The sequence below is a fragment of the Stegastes partitus genome, unplaced genomic scaffold, assembly GCF_000690725.1.
Source record: "Stegastes partitus isolate 25-593 unplaced genomic scaffold, Stegastes_partitus-1.0.2 Scaffold1228, whole genome shotgun sequence".
NCBI classification, from domain to species: domain Eukaryota; kingdom Metazoa; phylum Chordata; class Actinopteri; family Pomacentridae; genus Stegastes; species Stegastes partitus.
The window spans coordinates 166,045-183,297 of NW_007578959.1; the positions used below are offsets into that span (position 1 = coordinate 166,045).

Sequence of the window (17,253 nt, forward strand, 5' to 3'; positions counted from 1 at the left end):
CAAAAAACGATCCTGAGCAAACATGATACAGAAGGTCTGACAGGATTGAATCCTTGACGGCTAGAAAATTATCAGCACAAAACTCCAATACTGTTCTTTGATATTTTATTGTTTTAATTAAGAGATAACTTTAATCTTGTCATAAAAATGTGGTTTGTCTGTAGGCAAATAAACACATATAACATGGCAGAGAAAAAAAAAAAACAGCATGCATTAAGCAAGAAGCATTTTAGCAACATATGAATGGATGAAGCAAATTCTAAACAGTGTTTAAACTGAGAAACGGGGTCAGGATGCATTCAAAGACATGACATGCATTGTGCAAATCATTTAAAATATGAATCCTACAGCAAAAATGTCTGGTACCTTAAGATGATCTATAAAATACAGCAGATATTTTGTTTCTCATTCCGACACCCATCCTGACATCATAGCTACATAGATTTTGCATGTTGTTAAACGAGTGAGTTGATGGCATTGATAGAATACATTTTAAATTAGGCATTTAGACAAATCAAAACATTAGATGCTTTGTACATAAGAAATATGAAGGTAGAAATCGCAAAGCAAAGAACAAGTACAAGATGATTATACAAAGAAAAGACAAAATCAGTTATGTATAAGCACATGTTCATTAAGTTACTAATCTCAGAATGTTAATGTTTCATCACAGAATAACCAATCTTCATGAATAAATAACGACATAAAAGGAAAGAACAATGACAGCCGATACACAGGAACGCAGCTGATGTCTACCGTGCTCCCTTCAGTGAACGTAACAAAGCGAGAGGGTGTCCGCCGCTTCAATGAGGTCACATTAAGAAGATGGGAAAAGAAATATCACCAATAGACTTCAGTTCATTACTGGCTGGTCTTCAACTGTACTCAAATATACAGAAAAGTTGGAGCACAGACTGTAAAGGTGACATTCAAAAAACAGTTCCTTCCGTTGATGGCAATATCTGTCCCCATCAAAGTTTAAGTCACATCTTACATGGTTGGAAAACAAAAACATGAAGAACACAAAACTTTCTATGTAGCGTAATCAGACCCCTGTGGGGGCGAGACGGCTTATGAAGGCGATACTGCTGAGGCACATCCTCCTGAAGAAGGCGGGGCAGGCAGGCTTCATGATGAAGTGCTCCAGAAGAATTCGCAGCTCTGTGAACAAGGTGCTGGGGTGCAAAGAAGACATGTTTAATACTCAACTCTGATCATCCAAAGTACGTCAAAGATTTGTCATTTTGAAACATTATTGAAATGATTTTGCATTAACATACATATTGTACATCTGCTGATTTCTAATTAAATTGCTGTTCAAACAGCATCTCTTATAAAGAAAAAAATAATACAGTGGTCCAACCATTGAATTCATGTGGATCGTGCCAATTTCAGTTTACTTTAAAATGCCAGTTATACTGTTCAGTTTGTCTTTTTGAATGTAGTTTTACATCAATTCAGAAAAAAAGATCTGTCCTGCACAACTTGAATACTGCTTATCAAGCCTGCACAGAACTTCTGTCTGTAATTTTTCTTATTTTTTAGGAGAACATTTTAAACGTATTTTATTTTTTATAATTTCTTTAAACTAATTTTATTGTAGGAATAGAACGAACATTTTAGTTTAACTTTAGTTCATCATTTTCACTCTTAACTTTTAAGTAAAAAATTAAACGCAGGTCTTTTTCTTTGACAGTGTCTATACTGTGCAGTGTTGTTAGTTGTGCTTGTGAAATCCCGTTGAACACTTCTTCTACCACTGATAACACAAACATTCAGTTAGAGAAAGAGTGAAAATAAAGGAAGAATGTTTTACCTTCAGCCACCAAATAATTAAACAATCCTGCTCTGAAAGTAAAAGTCTGACCATTTCACACTGAATTTATGCTACTTTTAATCATTAAACCATGTTTGTATAATTTAGTTAATTCTGTAAGGGCAATATACCTGTACGCTGACAGACAGCTATGAATTTCTCCACATGTGTGTGATGAACTTTTGCTAGATGTTTCAACAGACTGATCATGTTTTAGCTTTTGCACACAAAAGACTTATGACACTTCTGGCAACGAGCCTCATCAGTATCTTCTCTGGTGTTGTTCAACCACACCTTTAAGCTACTTGTCTCTGTGATTGTCACCAAGAGCAGGATCTGCGGGCGTGCTACAGGGAGCTGCAGTGCATGAGAGCGTGTTTTATTCTGGACTGGGAATAGTGAAAATACAATCGAGTTGATGACAGTGGTGTAGCAATAACCAATAGGAAATCCATCCATTATCTAACCCGCTTAACCCTCACTAGGGTCATGGGGGGCTGGAGCCTAACCCAGCTGACTTAGGGCGAAGGCAGGGGACACCCTGGACAGGTCGCCAATCAATCACAGGCAACCAAGCACACTCACATTCACACCTACGGACAATTTAGAATCACCAATTAACTTCAACATGTTTTTGGACTGTGGGAAGAAGCCGGAGAACCCAGAGAGAACCCACACTGCACGGAGAGAACATGCAAACTCCACGCAGAAAGATCCTGGGTGTCCTCACCAGGATGCAAACCAGCGACCCTCATGCTGCGAGGCAACAGTGCTAACCACTGAGCCACCTTGCAGCCTCAATAGGAAATCCATTTTCCTAATTTCTCCAATACAAAATCCAAAAATGTGTTTCAATGCCCATCCCTAGCGAGTACCTTGATTAGCTGCAGCAGCTTTTCTGCAACACGATGTTCATGAGGCTAAATGAAAGCATGTTAGCTTCTGCAGTCATACACGATATATGCCTGGTAATTGCTGGGTTTAGCTATTTAGCAATGAACATTGAGCTCTCCAACAAAATGAGACACAATTCTAGATCCCCTCAAACATATCTCTGGCATTTCAATACTGACATTTCTTGTAACTTTTTGGACAGTATACACTAACGGCGCTATATTGTGTCAGAGATGAGCTAATATGGCTGAACAACATCCTTGACGTTTCCATGATTCCAAAGATGCAACACCTTTTTGGTGTTTTCAAGACGTTCTGGTTTGCAATAAAAGTAGTATTTGTAAATGCAATCTTTGATGATGAATGTCTAAGGTAAACAACTTTTAAAAAAAAAAAAAAAAAAAAAAAAAGCATATATATATGTTTTAGGTATTCTTCACCCTTTGCACTATGACTTGCCATGTAATCATCATTTACATGCTTTGGGGCAATTTTAATTCAAATAACTTTATTTATCCCCTAGGGGCAATTCAGAAAATGTTGCTTTATTGAGCATCTTACCGGCAGTATGGGTTTCTTCTGGATGTGTAACGAAGAGTGAGGAATCGGTAGTAAATGAAAGGCAGCAACAAGCTCCCCTGGCCGCTGTAGACAAAATATAAACGACATTAATACATAAAAACTGACATAACACAGCTGCAGAGTTCAGTGCTTCAACAAGAACAAACAACTTTGTGTGTTTTTGTAAGGATCTTTTTTTTTTTTTATTATTGGGGTTTTGTCTACTCAAGCAAAACTGACATTGTTTGTTTATCAAATGATAGAAAAAACAGGGAAATACACAGATTTTAAATAAGGTCACACCTTGCTTTTACTGTGTTCAGACTAATCATGCTTATTGTTGTGCATAGTTTCCACCTAAAAAGCCCATTCTAAGCCGAGAAAAACCCTGGGATATTAATCCAAACTGCAAAAAGGAAACACCAGTATTACATAATGCAATCAACATAATGACAGTCTGACCTCCCTGTACCGCTGAAGGATGTTATGAACATTTGCAATTGTTTTTAAGATATAATTCAGTGAGATCACTACTTCCACCATTGTCACAAGGCTTACATGTTGCAAACTAAAGAACCTGAAATGTCTCTTAACAACAGGAAACACTTGACTTCCATCATGAGCCTACCTGAAGAGCATGAAAACAGTGGCGGGCATCAAGAAGATCTCATTACAGGCAATAAACTTGAGGATGTTCTGCTGATTGGATGTTAGTTTGTCCAGCAGGTTTCTAACAAACATCAGGCTGCTGGGGCCCATGGACTGTAGGAAAAACAAAAAGTCAGAAAGTGACAACAAAGCTGCAGCAAATCAAAGTTTTCAGTGGGACAGAAAGTTTACATGAAGCAAATGTGAAGGAAATGGCATTAGCAATTATGGCTTTTATTAGATTTTTGTGTTTAATATTTGCCTCCGAGCAACCCATGCTTGATTAAGTAGCCAATTAAAACTCCATTTGGCTGGTGCTAACGGCCCACCTGGGTGCTAAGAAATGTCTGGCAAACTGCTTTCAGACATACTTTTTTAATAAACAACATTAAAAGCCCCAGCAGGTGGTTGTTGACTAATACTCACATCAAGGACTTTCTTAGTGTAGGTAGTTGCATGAAGCAAGGAAAACAGGAACACTGGGAAGATGCTCACTGGACACAAATGTTAAGGATCAACCCCAAACAAACAAACAAACAAACAACAACAAAAACACATTGAACATCTGAGATTTAGAGCAGCTACAAAGGGGAACTTGAATGTGAATGTATGTAATAATTGTGTGTGATATTGTAGCTTTTGCTGAATGTAGAAACCTTTCAAATCTTGGGGAAAAGGAAAAAAGCTTTAATGATGTTGCCTAGAAAGAAAGCCAACATTAAAAGCCTAACAAAGAATTGCTGGCTATCAACTGATTACAATTTTATTTCAAACAAGTAAAAGCTAAAATTTTTACTGGTAAAATCTTTATTATTTAAACTTTTAAAAAGCCCAAATTGTGCTTTTGGGGTTTTTTCCTTTTCTTTGGTATTTTATAAAGCTGCTTTTTAGTAGATGTAAAGGGTCTGCAAACTTACAAAGCCCAATGTCAACACCAAAGGGAGTTATTCTGTCCCACAAAAACAGAAACAGTCCAGGTTTTTCTTCTATTACGGATTTACATCACCATGTAATCCATTTGCATAACTCCTCTCTAGCAGCTGGCACACCCTAAAACAAAGAACTAGCAGCTTCCTTGCAGTCCAGCATTATTTCCTCACTACAGCTGATCCTAGTAGGAGTACATCTCTAAATTCACAGATCTAAGTTTACACTATATAACCAACACTGCCTCACTATGACCGGGCCAGCTGATCAATCAGAGGAGACTGAGCTGTGAGGCAAGGGGCCCCAAAGATGGAGGCTGCTGCAGCAATCTACAGTAAGAAAATATAATGTTTTTCCTGAACATTAAAGCATGTAAATCCATCCTACTAGAGCCCAAAAATAAAATCATAAACCTGTAAAACTGCAAATTATGGGCTCTTTACAATAGGTGCTCTTGTGCAGTCTAAGCAGACACTGTGTGGACCAATGCTATCAGATAGTAAACAAGATATAAAACACAACATACACATGTTCTGTATTTGGGGTGAAAAGGATACTTGTGATAGGGTAGGAGTTGACCAGGATGAGGGAGTAGAGCAGGTAATGGCAGCTGTCCTCTTGCAGAGCCTGGGCCAGGAAAGCTCTGCTCAGCTGAAAGCGTGGAAGCCTCTGGTGTAGGCGAAGGGCACTGGTGAGGGCATTTGCTAACAAGGCTCTCTGATAGAAGTTTGCTGCTGCATAGGGTCTAAAACACACAAGCAGTGAGAAACGTTGTAGCATCTATTTAGGCTGGATTGCTCATCAGTTTTTGTAAAGTTGTGTCTTTTTACACTGTCAATGAGTGAACTCACCCCAAGATTGGTAAAATAAACATTATAGAGCAGTAGACAGTGAAGAGTCGTGAAAGCCACATTGCAGTTTCCAGCTTGTTGCTCATTAAAAATTGCTGTGGAGAAAAAAAAAAAAGTCAATTTGTAAATTTTAAACACAAACAGATATTAACTGTTCAACCTGTTCAGTCACAGATGATATAACAGTGTAGGTGAAGAATGTCTTTTCTCTCATATACTGAAAACTGATTTACTGAAAGGCTCAGACCTCCACTCAAGTTCTCCTAATAAGCAGCACAAACCAGTTGAACTACAGGAACAGGTTAGTTCAATCTAGCAGGTAATTGTATTGCTCTCTGTTCAAAACTCCGCTGCAACTCATCAAAGAGGCTCCGGATTCAACTGATATTTCCAAAGTCAGGTCATCGTTATAGAACAGGTTCTACTAAACTGACTGGTTGGAACAGAAAGTTTGAGAAACAAACATTATGAATACAACTATATCTCATAATCTCACAATTATAAACAAGCACTTTGGAAACACATCACTAACTGCGATAGTGAAAAACATTATGAGTAGATTTCCTAAAATGCTTGTACAAAGCCATTCTAATGAAGGCTAGTATCATGAGATGGTTTAAAACGGTACCCTGGAATCTAGCACGTACATGTTGTCAAGAGCTAATAACAAACGAAATAGTCAAAAACAAATATTCTAAATGTTAGTTCCAAGTATGAGGCAATCTAGGCAAAAAACAATGTAAGAAGGCAGCCCAACGTCTACCTGACTGGCCTGTCTGCTAAACATACTCCTCGACTTTCTGATAAATATTCTTTGAACAGCATGGTCACAAAGTTAATAAAAAAGTTCCCTGCAGAGCCACAGAAGACATTATATAAATGTTTTTGGAGGTCAACTGGTGCATCTTATGGCCATTATCTCGATATCCAGAATCAGTCCAGAGCATCTTGTGGGAAAACAGATGGACGTTTTCACTGTGGGGTTAAAACAGTCCACTTACCACAGGTCCCGCCTGGGGAGGAGGACTTTGTTGGTTTGTATCTGCCATCTTTGGGAGTGTAGGGTGTTCTGTTGATAAAAACAAAAAATAAGTCTCATCATGAAGGAACACTGACAAAATGTATCCAGCTGCAATAGCATGATACAACCTCCCACAAGTCTCACAAACCTAGATCTGTTTGGTTTTTTATTTGTGTTTTTTTTTTTTTAAATAAAAATAAAAATCCAATTTTGGCAAAAATGTTATCAGTAGTGTTCCCTGGTATAAAGCTTTGTCAGTTTATGATAATTATGACCGAGACCATTCAATAATCACCTATCTTAATTATGCAAGTTCTTAGTGTTGGTTGGCAGTAAAAGTATATTGGAGGATGTTTATCCATGTATTACTGAGGGAGTTTATTTGTTCAACTCAGCCTGTGTTAATGATTAAATTCACAGTCGAGATTTAGTTCAGTATTCAGTGTGCAATACATCCAAATAGATTTAGATGAGCTCAACCCTGTTTAAAATCATTAATCTATATTCATTTTTAATCATGGACAAAGACCCATGTATGTATGAAGGCTCTTAAAATCAGAGCACTTTGATGACTTTTTGGACCCCTGACCAAAACTAAGGGCTTTTAGCTATAGGATACGGTACAGTCATTGTTTAATTCAATCTTTACTGACTACTTGTCCTATTCTTGAAGAGCGCCTGACATCGTACCTTCTTCACTTTTAAACAACCAACAATATTGTCCATGCAACACTCCCTGTATTTTTATTGATTTATTTATTTTTTGTTAGTTGTTCAGGTCATTCTAGTTCAACCACATTGCCTGCTTTTGGTTTCACTTACAATGAGAATGTACTGTGACTTTAAACTATGGACTATTGATGATACAAAAAAAAGTAATCTTAAGATCTCCCTTTGGACTTTATGAAATCCAGTAACTCAAATTTGACCATATTTAATTCATTCGTATTCAACTGTAAACTGATGCTAGAGATGACCACTAGTTTAGCTAATCGTTAACTGAAAATCGAGAGAAAACTGTGTTTTTGATAGTATATTAACCTCTATAGACTGTATCTGCATAGAATGGATTATATGGGAACTATCAATTGATTAACGTCACTGTACTTCCTCCGGCAAGTGGAAGATGTGGTTAGCTGGCTAACTAGCTCTCCTGGCTTGCGCTAGTTTAGGTAAGTAACTACGACTTTATTAACACAAAACAAGCAGACAAATTGAAAAAATGAGGCTGTCACTACTGTTTAAAGTAAAGATCAACCACTATAAAGGTTTAGAAAGCCTTCTGCAAGGACTTTATTAAGGCTAAGGCATTAGGAGCTAACGTTAGAAGCAGGTGGCTCTAGAATATTCTGTTACCATCGTTACTAGCATGTGTGCTAACGGCTCAGCTAACGTTAGCTACCTAGCCTTCCCCTACCTCATGCATGTATGTTACCCTGGTTACGCTGGCTAACGTTAGCTTCCCCGCTGTTTAAAGTAGCCTGTACAGTATTAACACGATCGGTTGTTATTATATGTGGCGGGAGTAAAGCACGTCGCTTACCAGTGCTACAGCGTCGAACTGCTCCGTTCCGTGCTAGATTAAAAGTGACAGGTAGCCGCTGGTCACCACTGTAGTAAATGATCAGCTGACCTTCTGAAGCGAGAAAGGAAGTGGGTCAACTCTCGCGATATTTTAGAAGGCTAGCGCCAGGATCATGCGGGAAACACCCCCCTCTAGTGGATGAAGAGAATACCAATCAGGAGAACGCAGAATGGAAAACCCAAAACAGGAGTTCACACATAATGTTGTATATTAAGTCAGACGCTTCAGGAAAGAAAATGTTAAAGCTTCCCAAAACGTTACTACTTTTTTGCTTGCTTAGTAAACTAAATGGTGTCAGTAGACAATTCTTTTCAAGGACTGAAAGTGAAAATCTTTTTGCTTTTTTTTTTTGAATGAAAAATACACAGAGAATAACTAATCAGATATTCAACACAAATGACCACCCAAATCATCACACATTCATCTCATAATTTAAAATAGACTAGAAATGAAGATGGAAGTTGAGAAGTAGGCCTTCATATATTTAAAAAAATTAAAAAAAATAAAAATAGGATGTACATCAAGATAAGAAACATCTAAACATACAAACTGTATATAATAAAAAATATGAGCAAAGGCACATAATGTCTAACAGAATCTATGGTCAAGAACAGAGAAGTGATAAACATTCACAACAACCATTGCAATTAAACAGAATTATAAAAATATTATCTGACTGTGTTGTAGTTTGATACACAAATAATGAAATAACATGTACATATTATGTATTGCTGCCAAATATACAGATAAATCTAAGCAGATTGTATGCAAACACTGCATACCAATTGTACTATACAGTATACAATCACTTGTTATAATCCGCATTGCTGTACTTGTTGCACTCAGTTTAGAACCCTTTACGTGTACAGTTTACAGTGCACATACCCTATAATTTATTGTTTGTACAAGGGTACATAATTGCTGCATCTATTTTATAGTTTTCTCCAAATGTTTCACTACTCTGCTTTGTTTGAGCCTTTTGTTCATATGAGTACAGTAGTTATATTTAATATACACATCCCCAACAAACATATTAGTTCTATATTAAACACATGAAATGAATAAACAGGAAACTACTTGAACATGGTTAGCAACAGTTTTGAAGTTTGCTATCCCCATTGCATCCCTCAATGCAATTCATAGTAAATATAAGTTGCATTGATTTGATTTAAAGCAAATCTTTATTGGAGAGTATGCTGGAATACAAGTAACTGACATAACAGACAGGCTATATGTTCATTTTATGTGGACATACCGTATACAGGTGGTGCAAAGGAGTGCTGGTAGCTTTGGACTGCTGAAGTTTTAAATAGATAATGCAATAGGTTACTTTATATACATATAGTCAGTGCCTTTGTTCATCTGCTGTACAAAGATGTGTGATGGAGGACAGCATGTTTGTTTTTTCTGGATAATATTGATGTCAATTTAAAAAAAATCTTTGCCAAGATCCCATAATCTGTTAACAAAAAATAAGAAAATAAAATAGAATTCATAAAAACATAAAATAGTGGCGTTGTGGCAAAGCTATACATCTCCTCCACACCACACATGAAGCTCCAGTACAAGGAACAAACTGCGGTCTGCGCCTGCGCCGAGGTCAACGCCCACGTCTGTAGAGCACAAACCAACTTCTCAGCTTTATTTCTGAACAGTGCTGCTTTGATAAAGAATGTTGAATTTTCTGATATTCCAATTGGACAATAACAACGACAGACCTTTATGGATATCTCTTTATTTGCTCCCCCCTCCGCTAAACACTCTCCAGCCGCATTAGTAAATGGACCACAAGGGGGCGCAGCTGACCAGACTATGTTCTTGCTGCAGGTTGTCCTATAGCCTGCGCTGGATAATTATTTTAGCTTTAAGTGCACCTTATTTGGTCGCAACATGTTTTAAAATCTTACATCTGACTGCTACTGTAGCGCATATATCCGCAGATTATTGGCACGAGTGTCGCAGGATGATGTGTTTGCTGCAGATGCCATTTGAAAATATAGGCAGTGTAAGCACTGTAGAATCTAATTATTTCTTTGCAAAACCTAATTAGGCATTAAAAAAGGTTAACGCCAGCGCCTGAAACGTTTTTGTTTAATAATCCCATTACTGACGGCTCATCATGTATAAAATGGTGCAGGAGGACACTAAGTTTCCACTTGTTAAAGGGAATCTCTGAGAAATAGTCGCAGATTTTTTGACACTATGTGCGACTGGAAATTAGCGCTTGTAATTAAACTGCGGAGACTCAGCGCAGCGCACAGAGTAAGTAAGGCTGCAGCGCCCTGCCTTGCATGCATTTTCTATATTTAAATAATGATTCTGCCTGCCTGCCTGCTGGACAGCATTGCTACTATTTTCTGCTCTTTTTTTTCCCTTCTCTTCTTTACAATGTCTTCTAATTGTTTGGGTATGACAGAACTCTCCAAACGGTAGCGCACAGTGAGAATACACCGTGATGATGTGAGTTTTTTTTAAAGCGTCAGCTCCTCTCGGACCATTACCAGTCACTAGAGAGCTCAAGGTGAGAATTTAAATGAGACAACGTTTTCTGACCGACTTTTAATTTGGCGGGGCTCCAGAGGCAGAACTCTGAGAGTTTGATTTGTTTTCAGAGTAAAAAATAAATGTTGGAAAAAATACAAAATCATATAGATGCTCATGACAGAGATGCTGTAGGGAAGTTAATGATACCAGTGCTGCTGAGTGCTAGAGACAGGCAAGGAGGTGTACACTAGTTTAATCCCAATTTTACTTGTTTGAAAATATGATCTTAATTTCATTCCTACTATATGTTTCTAATAAATATTTAAAATACATTTAGAAGTTGTTGATCATTTTGATTTGAGAGTAAATCGTCTGAGATCAAACAACAACTGTAAAAACGGTGACTGTTTGAGCTTTTTACCACATTTTCTTGTCCTGTGAGCTTCGGTAATAATAAAGCTGTGTACCGGTACTTAAAAATTTAAATTAAAAGCCTAAACGTATGGATTATTTGTTAACAGATTTATAATAGCTTTAAAAAAAAAAAAAAAAAAAACAGTCATGATATTGTAATAATGCGAGCTTCTACTGGTTTAAATTCCTCAAATTATTATTACCAACAACAGCACAATAAAACACGATAACTGGCAGTAAGAGAAAATATACTACATCTATAATCATTGGAATCGTAATAAAAAATATCAGTTTTATGTATAAAGAGGCGCTTTTTTTCCCCCTCTCACATCTGCGCAAACATAAAGGTTCCATCCAGCACTCACTTCATCCCGCCTTTAATCTTTTCCCCTCAAAGCTTCTTCATCGACACGTTTGAAAAGAGAAATAAGAACAGAAAGGAGAGTGAGTGACAGACCAAAGTGAAAGGCCTCTAAAAGAAGTAAACCGTCGTGTTGCTGAAAGGAATGCGCTTGTAATGGCTCCATCCGAGCCTCTGGAGCTGTTCGGCCAAAACAAACAGGGCGTGGATGGGGATGAAAATCGGGACAAGCGAGGAAGAAGAAGGGGAGAAAGAATCGGTTTGATAGGGACCAAAAGAAGGACACGGTGGATTTCCCTCAGGCTGGTTAAAGAAACAATAAAGCGAGTTATCAACAGACTTCTCTGCCCTTTTTCCTCTTTGTTGCGCCATTTAAGAAGGCGTTTCAAGATTATTTCATGACGACTACAATGATTAATAGTATATATATAAAAGCTCTGTGCGCACTTTGATGATGATGAATTATATTATTCTTTCTCTGAGGATTGAAATTCTAATATTTAACTTAAATTAAACTTCTCTGATAACCTACAAATATTGAAATTCCGTTGAAGAAGCCTTTATTTAATTTTTTTAATATAATTTAACGGTTTTACGCACAGACCAATGTGGGAAATTAATTATCCAAGAGTTAAAATTGTAACATCGCAACAAGCAAAAATGTACCTTTTTTTTCTTTAAAAATAAATACATTTAGATTTTTCCAGGATGGAGGTCAAGGCTCTGATGTGTATTTTTGCACTCCCTTGAATGCAGCATCTTCGCTGTTATTTAGTTTGTTTACTTCAGTGTCACGTCTGATTCACGGCTGTTTAGTACTTTAAAATAATCTTTGCTATTTGGACAGACAATTTTTTTTCTCTACAATTCTAAATATGTTTGATTCCTGCATGATTTACTGCAGGAAATAGAAAAAGCAACATGTTAAAAATATTACATCTGTTGAGGTTAAAGCTAAACAAACGGGCTTCCTTCATTTTATCATTCGGTTTCCAAAATATTCTTACTTACTTGATTTTACTTACAATTTCATTTATTAATCTCTGACACAGGTTGCTGTCATACATGCCCAAATGGCACACTTCTGCATGCTGACCCTTGATATCTGACCACCTTGTGAGAGACTGACCCTAACAACCTTTATCTGCGTACAACAAAAACACTATTTTGAGGCTGTTATCTGTTTTCTTGCACAAGTGGCTTCGATTCTGGCTGCTGAGGAGCTTTCTGCTACATTTCCTCCACTCCTTCATCAAGGTCCTCACTCTGTGCTACTGTATGTGTTTATACATTCAGGGACCTTTTTACTAAATCTTGCAGCATCTCTAAAATCTTTCACTCTTGACACACTTCTGTCTGTATGTGCGCAAAAACCAAAACCTTCACTGACATGGTTTTGGATTTGATTCATGCAATTATAACTGAATTGATCTGAGGAAGAAGGAGAGGATCTTTCTGCATGCTTTGAAATTTAAAAACTTTAAATACAGTTTTCCAGCAGCCAGATAAATTAATTATATTGTTATTGTGAATGCATTGGGATAACTGAGTAATTTCTATTTCATTTAAATATAAGTGAAATATTTTACATTTTTAAAAATACAACCGAAAGTGCAGATGTAATTACTTAAACACACACAGAGGGGATAGGTTGTGGTTTTTAGTTTGCTTCTGTTGATAAAGGACATTGTTTTGTCATCAGTCACAGGGGATCTGAGCCAAAAACTTCTGACACAGAAAGCACAGGGATCCACCAGAAAGCTGACTTTTCCCCTTTTTTGGGAGTGAAGCTATGTTTGTTTGTGGCTTGAATGGGGGCCTATAATGGAACTGATGGCATCAGGATTGTCACCACAAATGGTCTGGGCGTTTTGCAAGGCTGTTTGACAGAGCCTATTATGTCATTGGTCACGTCCCTGCACTCCTTGCTCGCTCGGGTTTGAATGGGAGTGAATTAATCAAATGGTTTGAGAGGGATCAGCCAACTTAATGCACTTTGTGTCAAGGTCTACAGTGATCCGAGACCCCGGTCTCCTTCTACCTGCGCTGTATCCGTCTGATCTGTGACTACAACCTGACTGAAAACACAATCATATTCCTGAAGGGACAATTGATGTGGTTCTGAAAACTGAACTGACTCTGACCTTTTATTCAATTGATCTTTAAAAATATTTGATCAATTATCACTTGCACAGTCCTGCAGGGAGCTGTAGTGTGAAATTACTGTGTATTGAGTGCTAATTTTCATCCTTGAGTATCACGAGCATGAAAAGTTTTGGTCTTGCCTCTCTGCAGCATCCTATAATACATTTATGTTGCATTATTGTAACCTTTGTAACGTTATTAGACCGCTTTACAGCTCTGCAGTGAAACATGAAGGACCTCTGAAGGCTTCATGAGGGAGTTTTCATTTTCTTTTTTACATCAATCTATTTGCTTTTTTAAAAAGAATACATTTTAAGCGATTTAATTTATTTAGGAACGCATTTCTAACAAATAAAAGCCAATTAGATTAAGATAGGACCTGCACTGTATGGACAGTTTCATGTGTCTACTTCCAGGATTAGTTCCTTCACTCATAATTTGGGTAATCTGTGAGGACAGTCACCCTGAATGACTCCTCAACAAACAAACAAACAAACAAAAACCTCTAAAAATGGATATAGTGGCTTCACAAATTATACTGATATATTCTTTAAAAAAAAATCCAAACACAGCCACCGTCTTATTTGTTTTTACAGAAAGGAAAATGGTCCAGAGCCGAGCGCCGTAACGTTATTGCTTTATCAAACACAATCAAAATGTGAATTAATCAAAGCACTCTGCGTTAGAGCACCTATGCATGAGCATTGTTTGGCTGTAATGGATGGCTTTAAAATTTGACGTTATTATTTCCCGTCATTTCTGGAAACAAATTGAACATTTATTGCATATATATTAAAAATTATACAGTCGTCGAGAGAGGCTGATGTCTCTTTTATTGAGGCGCACCGAGAGGTGAGGTCTCACCGGATCAATTTCCCTGTCTTGTTACTCCCGCAAGAGGATGTTTGGAAAATGCCTGCACCGCTAAATTGATTCAGAAACGAATTCATAACTTGGGGCGTTTAAGCAATTTTGCGGCGCCCAGTTTTTATCCGCAATCTTTTCTATTGTTTCATGTTTTGATTATTTTAAGCATCCAAACAAAGTTTTTGCATCACTGTGCTTCTCACTGAACCCGGTTTCTTCCCAGCTCTGCGGCCGTTAGCCCACGTTGGCCTATTTTTCATTCTTTGCAAAAAATGCATTTAATACACTGGGTTTTGGGTGGCTTCACAAACATAGCCATTAAGCAGTCACAATGCTTTTATTGTGCACTTGATCTCAAAATAGAGGCTGGTCTGACTGCAGGATCCAGACGAACCTATGGAAAAGGCCTTGTCTTTGTCTGCCTGCACGGAGATGAATGGCCCGTGTCAACCAGATGATTAGTTTGCACTATTAAATTGTCAAAAAGGAAGGATTTTTCCCTAATAGTGCCTTTTCCTGAAGAATTATGGAATTCAGAGTTGTTTGCGACTGCCGGGGAACTTGCAGGGCTTCGCAGGGGCGAGGGCGAAGGTCAGACAGAGTTCTCAGCGCTGCGTCCAGCGTGGCACAGCAGTCAGAGGGGATGTGGAGACAAATGTAGGCCTATTTCCTACAGCATGGGGTGATTAATCTCTACATTGTGCCAGGATATCCATGCAGTGACACTGTGATTCAACAAGCTAATGTGGATTTACCCGTCAGTGCTTCCAACACGACTCACAAAATGCGTAAAATTCGTGCGTAAATGCGCAACAATACCAATTACGCAATTTGAAGCAGCTACAAGGAAGATTCAAAACCAACCATGCCGGCGGAGTATCAAATAATCAACAAATACAATATATTTTTTTCTTTATTTTACGTCCAAAACGTGAAGCTGCTCGCTGCATTGGTGCATAATTGCAAAGGCACGAAATATGTCCTGTAGCGCCAGATCTGCCGTCTCACGAGCTGTCTTTCTCTGTTTCTGCGAGTCATGACTGCCCTGCTCCATCCAGGAAACCCCCTTCCATCCCGCTCAACCTCTATTCTAGTGCCAACGTTTTGTGTTAAATGTTAACAACTTGGCCCGATCCATTTAATCGCCAACAACAAATCTGTGTTGACTCTAACACTCGCCTCCATTGTGCCCATTATACGCCTGCCCTCACTTGAAGATTTATGTATTTTTGATATTAAATTCCTTCTGTCATCAAGACTGCTCTCTTGTTGACTTTTCTTGACCTGACGACCTCGTTCCCCAAACTTTCCCATATTTAACGCGGGACCCGCAGCCTCCCCCCGACCATCTTCTCCTGCTCTGCCACAGCTGAATGCTCTGTGGCTCCTTTTGTTGGCATGTGCTGTTTGCACTGTTCTTGAACTTCAGTGCGCTGCCCTGTCCCCATCCTGTACTTTGAACCCTGCGGAACAATCTTCCCTCGAAAAGAACGACTCATTGTCCACAGACCCATGGAGTCAGTTCACTGTTGCAGACTCCTTAAATTAGAGGAAACCAAGGGACGGAGGACTGTTGGAAATTCAGAATTTGGCCATTGTGAGGAATTATTAGCCAGTTTTCAATGCACACTATCAACACGATCTGAACTAGATTTCTGCCGTTCAGCCACATTCTGCAAACTGCATTGACACTCTGTTGACGCAGAATGACAGATGCCCATACCTTTGCCATATATGACGTCCATGTCGCCTATACAAGCCTCCCTCTGGCTGCCCAGCTTGCTAATTAGTTAAACAAACGCTCATACTAATGATCCCACTGGCCTGGTGAGCTCTGGGGTTTTTGTTCGCCTACTTTGCCCCAGCTTCTCCTGCTGGAAACTTGGCCCCGCTGACCTGAGCTACCACGGCGCTGTGGAGACGGCTGGACCGCCCTGTCCGGAGTCCAACCCCCCAGGGGCCAAAGGGCAGCGTCCAAGGCCCGGGAATGCCACCACCAGCTGCTTTTGGTGACACCATTTACAAAAGAGGGCTTGGTGAGCAATCTTTCTATGGGTTGTCAGTGTTGTGACAGTGCAGGGCCTGACATTTATTTACTCTCTCATTGGACCAAAAACTGACCAAGGTTAGGTTATTTTCAATGTTGCTGCCATTTTAAAACTAAAAAGATGCCACTTTTTTACCAAAGCATACAGGGTTTATGAGCTGCAATAATAGCTTTAAATAGAAAGCATCGACTTAAAGTTTATAGATCAGGTACAAACCATGAAAATAGAACAAGTTGTTAGATGGCAGGTTGTGACACTTGGCATCTCTGACTGGTTTAACAAGTTAACCAAACAGGCAAGTGGCCACAGATTATCTGGACCAAAGCTCTTATAAACACAAATGAGAGACTGTGATGGCTTTTAGCATTTTATACTACAGAGAAGGAAACTTATTGACCATTTATTGATAAAATAGCAACAGTTAATCAATAAACACAGTCTTACCAAATACAAACAGCCTGATTTGCTCTTAATAATTGATTATAACTTATAAAATTAAGGTAAATAAAGAGACAACCTGTAGGCTTCTGAGGAGTGCCTTGTGATAAAAAGGCTATTATTAATTAAAATTAATCAGAATCTTTATTGTCATTGCACATGTCACAAATACAGAGCTAAAAAAATAGAAACA

General features: G+C 38.4%; 1 protein-coding gene across 1 annotated transcript; it reads right to left on the reverse strand.

Annotated features, from left to right (window-relative positions):
* Window positions 1-88: 88 nt before the first annotated feature.
* Window positions 89-8,364, reverse strand: tmem33 (transmembrane protein 33). The gene is made up of 8 exons (XM_008297548.1): window positions 8,262-8,364; window positions 6,699-6,766; window positions 5,698-5,792; window positions 5,404-5,591; window positions 4,346-4,413; window positions 3,900-4,033; window positions 3,272-3,355; window positions 89-1,175 (listed from the first exon to the last, which is right to left on the reverse strand). The coding sequence occupies exons 2-8, from the start codon at window positions 6,744-6,746 to the stop codon at window positions 1,046-1,048; spliced, it is 747 nt and encodes a 248-aa protein (XP_008295770.1). The 5' UTR covers window positions 6,747-6,766; window positions 8,262-8,364; the 3' UTR covers window positions 89-1,045.
* Between the last annotated feature and the right edge of the window lie 8,889 nt (window positions 8,365-17,253).

Bases quoted from the DNA above. Each gene is read 5' to 3' on its own strand.
- tmem33 (XM_008297548.1), bottom strand. From the start codon at position 6,746: ATGGCAGATACAAACCAACAAAGTCCTCCTCCCCAGGCGGGACCTGTG. The intron at 5,592-5,697 runs GTGAGTTCACTC...TGTGTGTTTTAG, and splicing joins TTTATTTTACCAATCTTGGG to ACCCTATGCAGCAGCAAACT. The intron at 1,176-3,271 runs GTAAGATGCTCA...TTTGCACCCCAG, and splicing joins AGAAGAAACCCATACTGCCG to CACCTTGTTCACAGAGCTGC.